Consider the following 19,868-nt stretch of genomic DNA (forward strand, 5'->3'; position numbering starts at 1 on the left):
GACCGTGCAGAGGTTCACTTATGACGTCATAGGTCAGTGACCTGACCTGACCCAAAAATGCGGTTGGTGTCAAAAGATCCGGCTTGAATCAAAGGTCAGGTATGCCAAGTTTCAGCTCTCTATTGCCAGCGTGTTCGGAGCTATCGCGAAAAAACCCTATGGGGGGCGGCACCCGCCCCCCTCGGCCGGCGAGGGTTAATTGTCGTTGCTACGGGCACTGAGCAGTAAGTAACTTTTATGAGCGTGACTGCTTAGCTCACAACTGATGGCGATCGTTAGTTAAAATCGATCTACTCTTAGCCATGATTTGATCTCACAAGATCTTACAGTTGGTCACACAGCCTGTGATATTGGCCAAAACAACGAGATTTGTCGGCTTTGTGCTTAAATCATGTGTTATCAGTTTTTTTCATTATATTGGAATGCATGAATGCTAAGATATAAATTTCCAGAACTTTGTTATGCACGACGAAACATTAAGAATGTTTTACCCCGACCATCGCGTAGACACTGGTACGGGCAATCAGCAAACACCTTTACAAAGTTGTCCGTGTGGCGTTTTTTACAATGAATCATAAAAAAACAAAAAACAAGGTCTTTCATATGTTTCGTTACATCCTCCACACACCCTTTTCAGCGTCGGTCCTGGTTTGCAATTTGTTCCCCCCCCCCCCCAGTTTCTTTTATCGTTAGGTTAGACCGCGAAGGCGGTTTGCCCTAATGCCCTGTTCCCCTCGTGTCCACTCGTTAACGTTTCCGGGCTGTGCGGTGCAGTCTACCCACTCAGGTATCGACTACCAGCGCCATCTATGAGCGCGCTACACTCCACTATGGGTCCGATGCAGGAATTAGCACGCCAAAAATAATAACTGCCCTTTAATGGCTGCTTTTACACCAGAGATGAAAGCCAGAACATCCGAACTGGATTTTGCGTGATTTCTAAACATTTAGGTACCGTGTGACATGTGGTATGTGACGTGTGTACCTATATAGTAGTGCTGGACGTTTTTATGTCAACCGTTTTCAGGGTGCAGGCTCTGACAGACAAAATGTCAGCTGAGTCCAATTTTGGTTTCTTGACAGAAAGCGATCTTCATTGCGATGAGCGGCTATCCATTTTTCCTTTAACTTGTTAAGCAGCTTTCCCAGTGCTCGAATGTCATCAGTCGTCAATTGAGCATTCAAAATACGAGCAATGCTAGCTAAAAAAATCCTCTACTTGAACCGGCCCTACACCATCTGGACTGGCCAAGACGATGACAGGAATGGCTTTGTAAGCAATACACATTGCTTATCTACCTGTTTTGCTTGTAATGGAACGACAAGAATATACGTGCGCTCGCTACAATCGTCAAGCTCAAACTGCCCCGGCCACGTGGGTACAGTGGGCCGGGCACGCGGTCAAACCGCCTGAGGGCCAGGTCGCCAGACTAGTGCCGGAATGTCCGGAATTCCGGACCGCTAACCCGAAAGAACTGCCTTTTTTGCAAAGCCATCAGTTATGTGTTTCTGTCATATATGTCTATAAAACATTAGTCGTATAATCCACCAATACCCTGGTCTTTTTCCTTTGTGACCCTGCCGCAGCGTTCGCCGGTATGTCACAGCCGCAGCTAAGCGCAGTGACATCATCGGAAAAAAGCTTCATAACTTGCTTCGTCGCAGGTGGACGCAGCTAAATGACCTTGTTTCTGGTCAGGCAAGTATTGGGGAGCAAGGTAATACCAAAAATACCGGGGGGCTTTGGGGAGCATTTAGTATTGCTCTGTATTTGTAAGTCTCTTGAAGCATTGCACACACATCTGTGACATGGACATTTAAATTAGCTGTGACAGTAAACAAGCAATGACACAGCTGACTTTTTTGCATTCATCGCATTGCCCAAGCTTCAAATTATTAGTTTTGACCAAATATTTCCGTTTAACTATTATTTAGAACCGCCTATACTCGGATAATTCCAACGTCCCTTTTCTCTCCGACGTGGACAAGGCAATGACGCCCCATGATATTTGTCAGTTTGCGATGAAATATTGGGTACATGTGACATTTTTGGCAAAAATTACTGCTGTGTTCGCAAAATATGGACATTTTTACGTTGTTCGCGTCACATTTCAAGCCATTTTGAGAAAGTCACCTAAATCATTTTTGGCGTGCTAAATCGTGCATCGGACCCATAGTGCACTCGGGCGGCGGCCACCGAGCTGGGGCACACTGATAAGGCGGGCGGGGACAAACCCACCGCCACCAGCCTGGACGAACTTTCACAACCGTCCTTTTTGCTTTCTCCTAATACAAGGGTTGTTAGTTGACAATATCACACTGTTTCAGCGCCATACCAAGAGAACCAGACCCGGCCTTGCGAGTCGCGACATGCTGTACCCCGCACAACTTCTCAACGAATCTCCCTATCATCCTCAGTGTAATGACCGAGGCGGTATACAACAACAACGCCAGCCAGCCTCCACTTCAGAAGGTCGCCGTCGCGCCGTCCTCGGGCCAGCGCAGTCAGGACAGCTGGTGCCAGCCGGACGTCTCGGGCTACAGCGACCGCTCCATCAACGAGACAGACTTCCTCGGAGATGTAGACTACGAGTGGCTCTGCGGGTGAGTCAGGCCGCACGTCGGACCGCTGTGGTGGAAGGGAGATAGAGAGACTTGCTTTGCTTTGTTTTGTTGGGTTGGTCTCTGCTGGGCATGCTTAGCTGGGTCACGGGATGACAGATAATGGGTAGCGTTGAGATGACTGTTGGGTTGGGACGGTGGTATGGTCATTGGCCAATGTCATTAGCAGACCATTTGTTGCACTCCTCGGCTGACTGTCTCATGACCCATGCAACCATCGAGTCAAGATAACAGCCGCCGAGGCGGGGGTTTACTCTAAAATGTTTTGTCCTTTCTCCTTCTTGAGCTTTTGGTTACCGTTGACCGTCCAGCTGGGCGTCGGGTCAAGGTCCAACACTGAGGAGAATCGGATGAAGGAGAAGAGAAACCGGAGGAACTAATGATGTATTCTTAAAAAGAGACTCTTATGATGATTGGCATTAAAATTTGTTAAGCAGTCACAGACGAAGACACACCTAAATAGTTCGATCGGTTCTGACTTCTGATCATGAAACGGTTCGCTTCCTCTGGTACCCCTGGTGGTCGAAGCTGGCATCAGACCTCCTCCCATCGACTCAAGGTGGCACTGGTGTGCACTCTGGACCGTCTCTGGCGCTATTGGTGCAGGAGGTGTGATCTGCTGTGACCTGCGGACGTACTGGTCACTCAGGTCAGCAGGTTTACTTTAATGCTGCAACTGTCTGTTCATGGCTGAAATGGGGTGACACAAAGAAATAGCGAATAGCCATGGCCGGTGAAGGTTACTGGGAAGCGTGGTTGACATTTTTTCGGAGGGGTAGACAAGTAGGTCAGCATCGAACATAGGAAAAAAGGGTTTCGATGATGATAGCCAGATGTTGGAACATAGGTAGACCTCTGTATACAGAGGTCTATGGTTGGAACAAACATTATGCTCCTGACTACGAGCCAATATACCAAGGCAATCGATAAGGATAGTTCCAGTAGAAGCGTGCCCCTATACCGGTGACTACACCGCTGGATGGTCTGTCCTACCGTAATCGCATTGAGTCTTTGCTACAAGTCGATCTCAGTCGCTTTTACGCATCGGTAGCGTCAGGCTGTTCGGTGATAACGAGTTTTCAGGGCTAATCACCGAGCCCGTGAGGTCATGAGCTGCTCAGTGCTATTGAGGTAAAATGTGGCCCCCTATGTCAGCTTGAAGCTGATCAGAAAGAGAGCTGTATCATCTCTAAATCGAAGCAAAGCAGCCTCACTTTGCTTAAAGGGACCCTCCCACCTTCAAAAAAGTTAATGAATTGGCATGAAAGTGATGTCGCTCGGTTCAGAAAGAGCAAAAATGAATATCTACCAAATTTCATCGAAAAATATTCACCGGTTTTCAAGATATTAGACTTTTACTTTTGTTTACTTTTTGGGATCTCCGCTGTTCCTAGCGACTTTATTTGAAAGTGCGGCATTTGTTGCGCGCAAAGCAGCATATACCACCGCGTGCTGCCAAACGTTTTAGTAAAAGATTTAAAAATCGTTAGATCTCCGCTGACGTCACAAATTCTAAGGGGGCATACCAATGCATTGGCCCCTTAGAATCCGAAAACTGCAAGTTTGAAATTCCATATCTCCGAATTAAAGCATTTTTCGATGTTGTGAATGCCCAAACCGGTATTTTCAGGCCATGGCCACCAATTTGGCTATCTCAACTCAAAACTAATGTTAAGGTGGGAGGGTCCCTTTAAGGATACATCTCTGTTATCAACAGACGACCATCCGCATTCCGCATTTTACCTAAGTCTCTAACAGGGAGCAGATGATCAGCTAGACAACTAGCCAATCAACACTTTTAGTCCAAACTCACTGAAGTTTTTTTGTTTGGAATTCGTTCTCGATTACAATGACATGAACAGGCGGAGACAAACTTTGTGTGCTGAGAAAACAGGCGAAGTGCCACGCCATAAAAGTCTCATACCAGTAACTAAACAATGCTGCAAGGGCAAGCAAAGGCTGCAATATGAGCAGGCGTTTGTGTTTTGCTGTTGTTGTGCGGGAGCACATGGTTTTCTACATAGGGGAGAGCGGGGCCAGTTGAACCACTTTTTATATATTGACATGCACAGCGAGATCTAGTTGTCATATCGAAAAATGCACAATGCCATGAAAAAATATGCTCTTTCGGCTTCATTTTAAGATATGTAAAATTATGTTTCAAACATATTTTGGTGCCAAACGCATACTTATAAAACAGCACTACGCCCGTTTCAAATGACCCCGATGCGAGGGTCAATTGAACCAGCCCATGGGGTCAATTGCACCTATCCTTAACAATGGGATGTTTTCCTCTTTAAGGCCACTTTCTTAACCCGCGCACCGACGGGGGGGGCGGATATCCGCCCCCCCCTGAGGTTTTTCGCAGATAGCGGGAAAACCGCGGCGCGTAGCGCCGCGAAATTTGGTATGACTATTCTCTCATCAATTTTACACATGGTGTGCAAGTTTGAACCTCCTAACTTTTAAGGTCAGGTCACCAGGTCACTTTGAATGACCCAACCTCAAGTCACTTTTTTGCAACTTTGTCACCGTGCCAGAGCTACAGTAGATGTCGGAGGCCTTTGAAAGTCGCAGGATGTTATTAGGTCATTAGTAGCTACAATTTGTATATCTCGGAATTTTGATGTCGGTGACCTAAGGTCAGGTCAATTTCGCGACCTCCCCATTATAAGTCAATGGGGGAAAAATCAACTCCCTGTTTTTACCACTAAAACGGGTCGGAATGGCCCCATATACCATACATGACTTCACATACGATCAACCTTCACTACCTTGATGTCTGTTTTGCTGTTGGGCAGCTGTAAGGTCATGTGACGTCATCAAAGGTCACCAAAGGTTTTTTGCCAATAACTCCTTACAGGAACAAGATACAGCCGCGCGGATGGTCTCATTGTGTTCAGCTCGTCAAGACGCATCGAATGATATACATGATGACCTCGAGGTCACGTGACCTGAGGTCAACCTTTGACCTTGACCTTTCGAGGTCAACATATATATCATTCGATGCGGATTGACGAGAGGATCACGATGATGCCCTTAGTTTGTTCCTAGCTTGACTACTTCGAAAGTTATTCGAGAAAAACCCTCTCCATATCTAGCGCCGCCATTTTGACTTTTTCGACCCCTGTGACGTCATCTTTGACCTGACCTGAAAATGACCTCAGTAAAAATTGTAGACCTTGTCCGTGCGTATCCGATGCCGTTTACCGCTTGTCGCTATCTTGCTTCGTTCTCGAGATCTCAGGGGGGGGCGGTCATCCGCCCCCCCCCGTCGGTACTAAGTTGGCGCAGACCCCCGTCGGTGCGCGGGTTAAGGAGATATTTTGTCTGGTTTACTTTTCCAAATGCTACATTCAATAGGTCGTTGGAAAGCTAAAAGTGCAAAGTTCCTCATAATAGGTGACATAAAGTACATAGACTATGGTAAAATGGGCGGATGAGGATAATGAGAAATATATCAGGCTATAGTGTGCTTTCAAGCAAAAGGCTGGAGAAAAAGAGGTCAAAAAATGAGCTCTATTAATCTACTATTTCAGTTGAAAAGCTCATTTCAAAGGTGGACTATTTCCTTTAATGTTTACAGCCCCTGAACAATAACCATTGCAAAGGTCACCGGGGTCCATTGAAACGGCCTGTGGCCCTGTTTCAACTGACCCTCAGAGAAGCGTTTCAATTGACCCCATCCGCTCCCGCCATCTCGCACGCGCCGTAAAGCACATGTCAAACGAGCTGGAGGGACGACATCATGCTGAATGAAGGGCCAAATAAGGTGTTATTCCGGAGCCAGGAGTTCTTCTTTCAGCAAACAAAGGTATATGAGATATCACAAAATATTCATAAAAACGATTTCTCCCAAACGCCCCTCAAAAACACAAAAACAAGTGTCAAATCAAAATTACCGTCCGTTTGCCGCCCAAACGCCGTTGACAAAGGAAGTGGTCGAGCGCGGATGCGCAGTGGTGTCGGCAACGCCATATGTTGCATACTGTTGAAAATAAAGCCATGTTTCATCTGACCCCGTGTTTCAACTGGCCCCGCTCTCCCCTACAAAATTATATTCATACATGGTTGCACGAATGCATACATAGGTACATACACAGATAATAGTAGAACTACTGTTAGCTGTGGTACAGGTCTCGCGGGTTTTAGCGGTAGGTTTTGCACCTAGAAAATTTAGTGCACTTCAGGCTATATCTTCGTCGTCTTAAGCTTTTAAGTGTTGAAGATGCGATCGACTTGTTGGGTAACAAGCCGGCCATGATCGTGTAAAATGGCTTCATCGTAGATCGATTAGTTTCTGAGATATAACCGGAAATGTAAAAGTGCAAAACCTACCGCTTAATCTCGCGAGACCTGTACATATAAACATACAACATACATAAGTACCTAGAAACAGGCAGACAAGCATGCATGCATTCGTTCAGATACCTATGCTTATAAGTTATAACAACCATCCAAAAAAATATTTATGAAAACAAACACACGTATCCTTAGCTAAAAAGATGTTTGATGGATGATGCCTACTTTACACGTATATTTAAGTGTTCCGATTAATCGTAACAGTTTTTCGCCATAGCGCAAGGATAAGAATTTATAATTCATTGCAGAATGACTCACAATAGCTTCTTCGGTCGCATTAATCGTTTAAGTTGCATATTCATGTAAGCAAGGTCGCTGAAATGGGGTATTCACTGTTCAGCCCTCAATTTCGTGTTACGTACTCGTATACTCCAATAATGCGCATATATGAAATGGTATTACGCGATGTCCTCACCGGAATTCACAGACAATTTAGTTTACGAGTATATTATACAACAGCCATATTTGCAAGGCTTCAGGTAAGGCATATTATCAAAGTATCGGGCGGGACAAAGTCTTCGAAGCTCTCGCTTTCTTACTAGCCTTAAACTTTTGCTCAACATGTGACGTCAAATATCCGATTGGTATACCATACCCAGCACGCAATCTTACACTGGCTAGAGCAGAGCAGTAGCTGCCTGCCCATCTCATAAGGCGGCATGGGCCAGTTCATTATCATTACCTAGCGATAACTGATTCGTCAGAACAGTAAACCATGCGATGTAAGTCGTCTGCCAAAAAGACACGGTGCTTAAGTCAAACACCCTCATATTTAGTCGATGGAAAATGTGGGTACTAAATTTACGCGTTATTTACTGATCGTGCTACTGATAACTGCTATTGATATACGTTTACTAACCATACTGAGTTATACAATTACATTTTATGTAGCGTAGGTATTAAACGTCACACTGGACAAACGCGAAAAGATTTATTGTGTCATTCTTCCGAGATCGCACGGCTTTCCTGCTCATTTGCTCAGGGGCGTCGCCACGGCTCCCCTGTACGGACACATTATGTCGGTCGTCTCATTCGTCAGAGGTGTTAACCCCATGAACAATACTGTTATCTCACTACAGTGTACCAAACGTTATGCGTTTTGCATGGTGTATTCAACGAGAGATCAAATTTGAATTTGAACAGCCTAAATCAAATTTGAATCATGAATGGGACACTTTACCGTAACGAGTAAATTGTCTATTATCGAAAATCGAAATACAGTTTGAGAATGAGGAAATGCTTGAGCAGGTAGATAAGCACTATATCTCGTATAATAGGGTACAGGATGTGTTCTAGCATCCCAATCCAGAATACCTGAGAATCAAACATATCTTTTTGCAGACACATCCTACGTCTACCTAACATCCTACATCCTCATGGGGAATATTTGTTTCTGGTCCCTAAAAAGCTGTTTCTGGCACCTAATTGCTGATCAGCCCCAAAATGCTTATTCGACCCTAATATCTGAATCTGGCACCTAATTGCTTCCACACAGCCTAAAGTTGCCAGATCGTCTAGTTGAACTCCGTATTTGCTGTTTGCTGATTCAGCACCAAAACCAAAACATCCAGCACCTATTTTATTCCACGTTTGCCTACCTAATTCGCGTAATCTTCCTGATTTTATGTATCCTAACAAACATGAACGTTGCATTCGGTGATGTCAAGTGCCATTTTCGCCAGTGGAGATAATGATTAATGCCATTTCTAGCCAAAAGAGAATCACTAGCCAGCTATGGTGCAGCATAGCAAGACGCTCCTATACCAGCCCGCTATGTAGGGATTATTGAACCCTCAGCCATTTTAACGTGAAAAGTTTGGATCCGTCATTTCCAGCCAGGCTCTCAGGTCATAAACTGGAGTAAAGCAAAATGTCAACTCTGAAGTGAACAGACATGCCACGCAACCGGCCCTCTTTTCAATATTATTAGCTTTCTGCAATCATCGTCTGACTCCATCTCGATCAAACGCAGCATCCGGTTTCTACAGGGGCGTTTGACTGACCGGCCACACAATAACCAAAAACAAAATCAAAGCTTCATGCACACATAAGTAAGAAACGGATGAAAAAGGCACAACCACGGCACAACTCTGCGCGGCAAACAACGGACAATGTCCCACGCAAGATCCCGCGTTTCTTCAGCGGCCTTGAACGGAATGAAAACATTACATTTCTTTTTTGCAGCTATTTGATGACGTCAAAAAATACAATACCCGTTGTAATGGTCAAAATCGAGACAATTACTCACAAAAATGTTTCCCTTTAAGCATTGCATATAAATAATTTAAAATATTTTAATGACATTGTTTTTTCAAACAAATCAATATTATTTGCTTACTTAATTAAACGTCATATACAATGCTGAGATCACTACGGGGCTGTCTTAGAGTGTAGCTGCACTGGCAACCTTTAGGCTAGACTCCAGGGGTCATTATACCAGAACAACATGATTCTACCAGCCAGTAGTTCATTTTTCTACTAGATTGGTGCTACGCTCAGCATTTAGGTGCCAGATTCAGAAAAAAGAGTAAGGCGTACCGATGAATAGGTGCCAGAAACAGCTAATTAAGGTCATTTTCCATGATTGGTGCTGGTATCCACCAAATAGGTGCTGAGGACCAATTTTGGGGTGAGTCAGCTTTTAGGTGCCAGAAATAGCTTTTCTGGGACGCAATTAAATGGCGTCCCATCCTCATATCGCAAACAAATATGCAAGCGCTCCTTGAACCATGGACCCATCAAAAAGAAAAAGAAAAACGTCTATTTCCTGATGACTGAGTGTTTTAACCCTCGCCCGTATAGGGGGGGGGGGGGGTCGAACGGACCCCCCATGTTTTTCGCGAATAACTCGCGTAAAAAGCGGCCGATCGTGACGAAACTTTCAGTACCCTCGCGTTTATCAATTTTACACCTACTCTGAAAATTTCATGACCCTGACCCAAATGACCTTTGACCTGTGACCTACTTTTCGAGACCATGTTTGGCCAGAATCGCGATTCGGCGTATGTCGGCTCGCATTAGCCGCGCGTTTGCAGTCTTTTCGTGGTTTCAAGCGTTCAAACATGTGATATGATGTTGCCTCCATGCATTAGGGTGGGTGTCAAGGTCACCTGAAGGTCAGGTCAGGTCATTGACCTTTGATGACCTCGGTTCAATTTTTTCGAGTTTTACATGTTTCTAGGCCAGTTTTTTGAGCTGAATTCGAATTTAGCAACCATATGAACATTTACGAAGTAGTTTTGGTGCCTTCGTAACATGTTACGAAGCTGTCAGAGGCGGTTGCCACCTACTACGAATACCCTTACTGGTTGACCTGACCTGACCTGACCCGACCTGGCCTAAATGCATGAAGACATCATCTGTGATCAAAACTAACATGATATTCGTGATCAGCACCCCGAAAAACCCCATAGCAGCCACATTTTACGACGTTCTAACAGGTCCCGATTTTCCCGACTTTTGGGTCATTGACCTGACCTGCAAGGTCAACCAATGACCTAGGACCTTAAAATTGGGTATCATCGGCTTCCTCTCGTCACGGGCAACACGCTCGTTTTTTCCGCGAAGCTCTAGCTCGATCAGGGGCGAAACGGCAAGGGGGGATCCAACGGACCCCCCCCCCCCCCTTATACGTTCGCGGCTGGAAAAACACCAATACGGGCGAGGGTTAAAATGACTTCAGGCCCTTACATTCAGCGTTAGCTCCTGAGGGTCTTTGTTGGCCTCTGAGGGCCCTCCCTGGCTACCGAGGGGCGGGCCTATATAAACCTTTAAAGACCGCTACACAGATACCTCGAGCTTCCAGGCGACCTTTAGGAGCCCACGTCGACTTTTAGGGGTCCAACGCAGCCGAGCTCTCTAACTCCCATGCAGTTCTTGATGCCCCATTCCAGCTCACGGGAGCCCAAACCTGCCTCGAAAGGATCCATTGCTTATGAGTGCCTAGCCTTGCATGTGCCTCTGAGGGCCTCAGTCCGGCCTCTAAGGGTCCCTAGCAGAATTTTGAGGGCCCCACCTGACTCTGAGAGCCTGCATCGACCTCTGAGGGCTCCAGGACATGCCTTGGAGAATGTCGGGCCAGCGATCGCTGAGCCCAGTCAGTTGACAGTTCTAACTCGAAGTTTCAAACTTTGTGCTCATCATGAACAACAACACGAACATTTTCACTAACGTTAGTAGCACTTTCGGTTTTTTCTTCGTTCTTTCCAATTACGGTTTCCCCGTATTAGAATATCGCCCCACGTCGCTTGGGCCCGCTAGATGGGAAACACTTGTGTTCTCCAAATAATGATACCTATACTTGTTTCTGATTAGCATGAATGTGACATTTGTTGGACCCACATTAGAGCGATGTTTGATCTCTTCACATGGCCATATTGAAGGACATAGTCTTTGTAGTTTCCACAGCCGACGCTGTGGTGCAGCAGTCGCCACAGGCGACCGCCGCCGGGCGTCTACGACTCCAAGCTCAGCTGCTCACGCACGTCGAGACCACGCCGTTGACTGAACAGTTGTATTTAAACTGATTCGTTACTGTGTAGCACAGCAGGGCGTCAGCGAGCATACTAGGACACGAATCCACCAGCGCTCACATCGACACTCGCACTGCGCAGTACATACAAAATATGTTGGTTTAGATTAAATGAAAACAATAATACATTTAACAGCAATTTCCGTTTTACACTTCCCACTCTCTAGCTAACACAATTCCCCTACAAATATCACCTCGAAGTTAATAAACAAATAAACATATCCTACCGGCTGTAAGGGTCTCCACGCCCTTTTCTCAGCGGCCGACCTCGCACCGCAGCAGGCTCGCGCCGGCCGACCTCGTGCCGCGGCCGACCTCGTGCCGCAGCCGACCTCGTGCCGCAGCCGACCTCGTACCGCGGCCGACCTCGTACCGCGGCCGACCTCGTACCGCGGCCTCGTCACACGGCGCACTCAGCCACGGGGAAAACCGGGCTCGCACAGGCCGAGCTCCTCCCCGGGCACCTATACAAACAGAGCACACTGCAAAATGACGCACCTGAGGCGAAATCCCATGCCGTCCTATGAGCATATTATAACTACCGAAATACGTATGCAAAATAAATCTAACGCCTGACAAAGCAATCAACATTCCTTTAGCAACAAATTTACGACAATCATCGATCAATATCCACCCACCTTCTGTCCAAAACCAGCACCGCAGCCGACACAACCTCTCGGGCCAGACGCACCCGCCGAAAAGAGCGAAATAGTGTCGCACACTGACACGTACCGAGATTTCACCATCACTCGCACAAATATCAAATTAAGCATGTTTGGCATTCCAAATCCACACGACGAATACAATAATATTTCTCATGGTTAAATCTTCAATATCTCGGCAGAAAACACACGCCTTCTATACATTTTATCCGCCTCGCTCGACGCGCATCTCTAAAGCTGCCAGAATTCTGACGCAACAAACCCGGCTAGAGGGCGGGGAGTGATGACAACACAGAACAACATGTAAACCAAAGGCATAGGTAAATCAGACAGGCCGGAAAAGGATAATGCAACACGGACAAGTACCACAATGCACCAAATCTGGCTGGCGCCATCTACACTCCCCCATTCGATCAGATGGATCGAATCTAGAAAAACCGGCGCCAGCGCGATACTCCAACAGGAATTTTGACGCGATGAGAAGCACTGACCTCAGAACACCCGACACATGACACAACTGACCTCAGAAGTCCGTCTGCACACTCGCGTGCCTAACTCACTCAGTCTAGCTCAGACTCTGAGCAGATCAGTACCATTTTATGAATGGGACGCAGGTATGTTGACGCGCCTATCCTAACTACCGCCTTCCTGACCAGCCCATCCTGACTTGGGATTGCCTCCACAATCCGCCCCATCTGCCACAGCCCCCTCGGAACGTCACGGTCCACGAGCAGAACGACGTCCCCCGGCCGCATATTTCTCACCTCCCGCGTCCACTTCTGTCTGGACTGAAGTGACAGCAAATACTCCTGTCTCCAGCGGACCCAAAACTGTTGGGCTAGATACTGAATCTGCCGCCAGCGCCGCCTGGACAGCAAGTCAGCCTCATCATACAACCCGGGGATCGGGCCCGCGCTGCCTCTCAGAAAAAGCAAATGGCTCGGGGTTAGCGGCTCAACCTCGCCCGAGCTGGTAGAAACAAAAGTCAACGGACGGCCGTTCATTATCATCTCAATCTCACAGAACAACGTGTGAAGGGACTCCTCGTCCACACGCTGCTGCAGCGGCATCGACCGCCAGATCTTTCGGAAAGTTCGTATTTGTCGCTCCACACTACCCGAAAAATGCGACGCAGTAGGCGGGTTGAATACCCATTCAATCCCGTACCTCAGCGCTGCGCGCGACAGCCCACTCCTGTCTACTTCCCTCAGAGATTCCCTCAGTTCTCTGTCTGCCCCTGTCATGTTTGTTCCCATGTCACTCCTGATATACTGGATCGGCCCACGACGAGCACTGATCCTCCTCACGGCGTTAATCAGCGAGTCGGTACGTAACGAGTCTAGCAACTCGACATGGACAGCGCGCGTCACAGTACATACGCACATCAGGCCGTACCGTTTGCGTTCAACGCGTCCGGCCTTTACCATGATGGGACCGAACACATCCAACATCACAGAGGAAAAGGCATGTCTCTTTCCCACGACTCGCTCCTGCGGCAGCTCCGCCATCAGCTGCTGCTGGGGCCTGGCGTTCACCTTACGGCACGTGACACACGAGCGGATCGCTCGTCTAACCTCCGGGCCCGCTCCTATGACCCAATACCTCCGCCTCAGCTCCCAAAAGGTATGGTCACGACCCTGGTGTCCCACCCTCCGATGAGTCTCACGGATAATCATCTGGGTCACATGGTGGCGCCGAGGGAGGATCACGGGATGTTTCACCTCGTCAGACAGACAGCCAGCTCGGGACAACCTCCCCCCAACGACCAGAAGTCCGCCGACCATGTGCGGATTCAGACGACTCAGCCCACTAGCCTTTCTCACGCGGACTGGACCGTCGTCACCGCCCTGCGGAAACTCGGGCAGAGAGCTCTGCTGAACGTATCGCAGAACTGCACGCTCCGCCGCCCTCAGATCGGACACACTCAGCTCTCGAGCTGCACTACTCTCTCGCCGCCTCAGACCTCTCCTCCTCATACACCACCTACGGAAGGAACCGTCACGGATCACATCAATGAATCTCCTCAGCCAGGCCACCGCTCGCTGAAGCCGGCTGAAAGAGGAGAAGTGCCTTATCAGGATATCAGACGAACTGCCCTCGCTACACTCGGGCTCCACACGGACCGCAGCGACCGGTGTCGCCTTCACCTCACACTCAGGGATTACCACAGTCACTGTCGGCTCAGTCGGCCACCCACTCGTCCCCTCACGGAGAAACTCCGGCCCACCCAGCCAGGGATCCAGTCCCGCGGAACGACAGCCGCGGGATCCCACGTCAGCCGGGTTCATCTCCGACGGAATATACCTCCATTCGCACACGTCAGACCCATCGTGAATGTATGCGACTCGGTTCGCCACATACGTTTTAAATCGCGTCGATCTGTTCCGCACGTAGCCCAGCACCACCATGCTGTCTGACCACATGTTGAACGAATCGAACAGAGTGTCCAACTCCCTGACCAGCACGCGCCTAATCTTGACCGCCAGAACAGCGGCAGCCAACTCCAGTCGCGGGATGGAGACGAAACGGACCGGGTTCACCAGCGACTTGCCCATCAGAAAGTGGACAGACCGCTCAGTTCCCCCACCCGCAGTCCTCACCTCTCTCACCAGGTACGCGACCGCGGAATACGCCGTCTCACTGGCGTCCGCACACACGTGGAGCTCGGTGGCAAGCACCTCTCCTGGCAGATCAGAGATGCACCTGCTGAGCCTGACTCGATCGAGCTCACCCGCCAGCTCTACCCACTCCCGCCATTCCCTCTGCAACACATCAGGGAGAGGCTCGTCCCATCGGTACGACAGGGCACACAGTCGTTGGAGCAATGCACGGCCAAGCAAAGTCACCGGCGCGATCACACCCAGCGGATCAAACACCGAGCTCACGGTGGAGAGGATGCCGCGCCTCGTCACCGGCTTCTGTTTATCACGGAACTGAAAACAGAAACAGTCATCCTCCATCGACCACCTGAGACCCAGGACACGATCAGAACCGAGACCATCTTTGCCCAGGTCCAGCTCCTTGACGCTCTTCCCTCTATCCTGTACTGGAATCTGACGAAGGACATCTGAACTGTTACTCTTGTACTTTGTCAAATTAAACGCTCCCGTGCTACACAGCTCTTTCAGATCACTCGCCAGTTTAACTGCTCCCTCCACGGAGGACGTAGCACAGAGGACATCGTCTACATAGGATTTGCGGGTCAGTGCGTCAGCAGCCTCGGGGAACTGCGACCGCCCCTCCTCCGCACACTGTCTGAGCGCAAAGCTCGCCACGCTGCCGCTCGAAACGGCACCGAACACGTGACACGTCATCTTCCACACCCGAACCTCGCCCTCCGGGTCAGAGCCGTGAAACCACAGGAACCGCAGCAGGTTGGTGTCAGGCTCCGGGACCCTCACTCTATGATACATTGAAGCGATATCACAGGTGAATGCTACCGGGCCCTCCCGGAAGCGGCACAGCACACCGAGCAGCGAATTAGTCAAATTCGGTCCCCCCTTCAGTAGATCGTTCAGGCACACACCGTGACTCCTTGCGGCACAATCGAAGACAACTCTCAATTTACCTTTCTCGGGTTCCATCACCCCGTGGTGTGGCATATACCATACAGGGTGGTCACCGTCAGTCAGTCCGTCGGACACCGGGACAGCGTAGCCGTCCTCCTCGAGTGAGGAGATCACGCTGCGGTACATCTCAAAGTACTCTCTGTCAGATCGGAAACGCCTCCTCAGCGCTTCCAGTCGTCGGGAGGCCGTCTGGAGACTATCTGGCAGCTCGCCAAAGTCATCCTTGGGGAGGGGAATAACAAACTGTCCCCCGTCATCCCTTACCATGTTAGATCTGACAAAGTCAATCCATTCACGGTCCTCAACCGACAGGCCCTCCCTATCATCCGACAAGTCACCGAACTCATGCTCGTACAGCTTTCGGTAAAGACACTCGCCGCCGCCGGCGTCCGGCTCGGTCACACACGCGTCCATGACCCTCAGGAAGTTCACACTCAGTCGCCCTCCCGACACATCTGCCCCCTGGGCACAGCCGATGATATACCATCCTACATTGGTCCGCACAGCACAGAGCCCCTCCTCCCCCATCGGAGGGGCCCGCACCTCCCTGGCCACAATCAGTGCGGCACAGTCTGAGCCCAAGAGCAGCTCGACTGGGGAGTCGGCCTCGCACAGCCTGACACCCTGAAGGTGCGCGGCACCACTCAGCTCGTCGGAACTACACCTGTCATCTAATGTCACGGGCAGAGAGTCGACAGTCCACAGATTAGGCAGCGAATGAAACGTGCCGCCGTCCGCGCCGCTCACCTCTAACCCAGAGGCCATGGCTGTCGGGATAGTCTTCCGGTCAGTTCCCACTGTCTCGATAGATACTGTCGTCCGCTCAATCCGCACGCCTAAACGCGCCGCCAACCTCTCTGTCAAGAAGCTGCCAGAGGACCCCTGGTCCAGCAGAGCGTTCGTTACCAGAACCTTGCCAGTCGTGGCCCTGAGTCGCACCGCCACAATAGGCAGCGCCGTCCGGCTGACTCCCCTCAGGCCGAGACTAGCGCTCACCACGTTCGCACCGGACCCGCCGCTGGACGGCATCACCACACCCGCCCCGCGCGGCGTCACCGGAGGTCCTCCGAGCGGTCCCGGACAACTCTCCCGGTGCAGCACAGACGGATGCGCACCCCGGCAGACATCACACTGCAGCGGCCTCCGACATGCCTGCACACGGTGCCCTCTCCGCAGGCACCCAAAGCACAACTGGAATCGCATGAGTGCCCGTCTCCTCTCTCCCCAGGGTCTCTCTCTCAGGGCCTGACAACTACCAATGTCATGCGCCGACCCACAGTACTCGCAGCGCCGGCCACCAGGCTCACCCACCTTGGCCGTGTTCACCCTGAACTTGCCAGGATGAGGCGCACCAGCATCGGAACGGGACGGAGCGGGCGGCCTGGGACCGAAGAGCGGGCTCCTCCGCACTCTCACCTCGGCGCTGATGAAAGACACCAGGTCTGAGAAGCGTACAGGATCGCCCCTCTCGCACAGCCGGTCCGCCTCCCTCATCCACCTATCCTGAAGGTAGACGGGGACCTTGGATACGACCAGCCGGAGGGTGGACGGGTGCTCAAACTCCCCCATCGTCACCCCGGTCATAGCATTCATGACCTCAGTCAAGAAGAGTGAATATTTATCCAGCCCCTCCACATCCCCAGCCTGGATGCGTGGCCAGCTATCCACCCTCCCGACGTAAGAGTCAATTAGTCTGATCGGATTCCCGTACCGGTTCTCCAACAGCCGCCTGGCCTCCTCATACCCCTCATCTCCCAGGTGGAGGCATCCCTTTACCAGCTGATTGGCCTTACCTCTAGTATACTGCTCCAGATAAAAAAGAAGCTCCCCCTTGTCATTTGTTTTCTTGGCGATACGCGAGTCAAAAGCTTTCATGAAAAGGTTGAATTCCTCCACAGCACCAGTGAAAGGACGCAGCTCGGCAGGAGGGAGGAGCGACCTTCTCACCAGGGGAGACAGCTCACTCTCCACAGAAGGGGTCTCGACCATAGCCCCAGCCGCCACCCTCAGGGGCTCCCACGCAGACTCATCTACCTCCCCCATCTCCGCTAGCTGTAGCTCCAGGTCCAACTGCTCGGACCGAGCCCTGAGCCTTAGCTCCTCCTGCTGAGCTTGAGCTCGAACCCTGATCACGTCCGATTCTACCTCCTGTTTAGACTTTATAAGTTTAAGTTTCAGCCTCAGCATGCTAGCTGAGGTACCGGGCGGCCCCTCAGATGAGGTCGCACCAGCACCACGCAGGGGGGCAACACTCACTTGGGCCTGGGTTTCTGCGCTACCCACGTCCTGCGCCTCAGTCCTAACACTCTTAATCTCTGTTTCACCTGACGCGCGTCCCTCGATAGCACCCCACAGCCTCTCTACAAGTTCTACTTTAGTCCCGGTTACATCTAAGTTTAACTCCTCTAGCTCCTTCCTCAAGTCTGAGACCTTAAGTCTCCCCAACTCCTCCTTAGTCAGTGCGGTGATACTCATAGTTCAGGAATGGTTCAGGATTTGGTAGGAACGCCCAGCCAGTACTTAAAACTACACACCCTACAAACTACAAAGCTTAGAATACACAACACACATTAGTTAATCAAAAACGCGCTCATCACTGACCTAACGTCAACGTCTCTAACACTAATAGCGTCAGCACCCACGCACACGGGAACCACAACTGTGCACCCCCACCAGCTAGCTCCCCGTCACTGCTCTCAAGTCCTGGCAGAAAGCCAAGGACCAAACCTCAGTCCTGGCAGAACACCAAACACAGACCCTGTTCTGGCAGAGTGCCAGATCAGGTCGCAGAAATGTCAATCTCTGTCTGGCAAGGCACCAGACTCACTCTGGCAAAAACGTCTGACTCGCTCTTGGCAGAATGCCAGACTCACTCCTGGCAGAACGCCAAACTCCTATGCAACAGCACAGGTCAGTCACATCTCACCGGTATCAAGCGCAGCTAGATGCAGCTGAAGCAGCAGGTTACCCGGAGTTGCAGCAGCAGCCGGCTGCAGCTGACCCAGCCGTTGCTGCACAGCCAGAGTGTAGACGGAGGCCTAGCCGTAACTGTAGTTTCCACAGCCGACGCTGTGGTGCAGCAGTCGCCACAGGCGACCGCCGCCGGGCGTCTACGACTCCAAGCTCAGCTGCTCACGCACGTCGAGACCACGCCGTTGACTGAACAGTTGTATTTAAACTGATTCGTTACTGTGGAGCACAGCAGGGCGTCAGCGAGCATACTAGGACACGAATCCACCAGCGCTCACATCGACACTCGCACTGCGCAGTACATACAAAATATGTTGGTTTAGATTAAATGAAAACAATAATACATTTAACAGCAATTTCCGTTTTACACTTCCCACTCTCTAGCTAACACAATTCCCCTACAAATATCACCTCGAAGTTAATAAACAAATAAACATATCCTACCGGCTGTAAGGGTCTCCACGCCCTTTTCTCAGCGGCCGACCTCGCACCGCAGCAGGCTCGCGCCGGCCGACCTCGTGCCGCGGCCGACCTCGTGCCGCAGCCGACCTCGTGCCGCAGCCGACCTCGTACCGCGGCCGACCTCGTACCGCGGCCGACCTCGTACCGCGGCCTCGTCACACGGCGCACTCAGCCACGGGGAAAACCGGGCTCGCACAGGCCGAGCTCCTCCCCGGGCACCTATACAAACAGAGCACACTGCAAAATGACGCACCTGAGGCGAAATCCCATGCCGTCCTATGAGCATATTATAACTACCGAAATACGTATGCAAAATAAATCTAACGCCTGACAAAGCAATCAACATTCCTTTAGCAACAAATTTACGACAATCATCGATCAATATCCACCCACCTTCTGTCCAAAACCAGCACCGCAGCCGACACAACCTCTCGGGCCAGACGCACCCGCCGAAAAGAGCGAAATAGTGTCGCACACTGACACGTACCGAGATTTCACCATCACTCGCACAAATATCAAATTAAGCATGTTTGGCATTCCAAATCCACACGACGAATACAATAATATTTCTCATGGTTAAATCTTCAATATCTCGGCAGAAAACACACGCCTTCTATACATTTTATCCGCCTCGCTCGACGCGCATCTCTAAAGCTGCCAGAATTCTGACGCAACAAACCCGGCTAGAGG

At 50.3% G+C, this 19,868-nt stretch overlaps 1 protein-coding gene across 1 annotated transcript in view; it reads left to right on the forward strand.

Moving 5' to 3' along the window:
- The window catches only part of LOC122378525, a 37,377-nt gene that overhangs the window by 2,374 nt on the left and 15,135 nt on the right, over positions 1–19,868 (forward strand). Inside the window, exon 2 of the mRNA XM_043359671.1 lies at positions 2,419–2,604. Coding sequence (XP_043215606.1) covers positions 2,423–2,604 — 182 coding nt within the window. The 5' untranslated portion in view covers positions 2,419–2,422. The remainder of the gene's footprint in view (positions 1–2,418; positions 2,605–19,868) is intronic.

This window comes from Amphibalanus amphitrite, unplaced genomic scaffold (genome assembly GCF_019059575.1).
Source record: "Amphibalanus amphitrite isolate SeventyFive unplaced genomic scaffold, NRLGWU_Aamphi_draft 000061F_arrow, whole genome shotgun sequence".
Taxonomy (NCBI): Eukaryota; Metazoa; Arthropoda; class Thecostraca; order Balanomorpha; family Balanidae; genus Amphibalanus; species Amphibalanus amphitrite.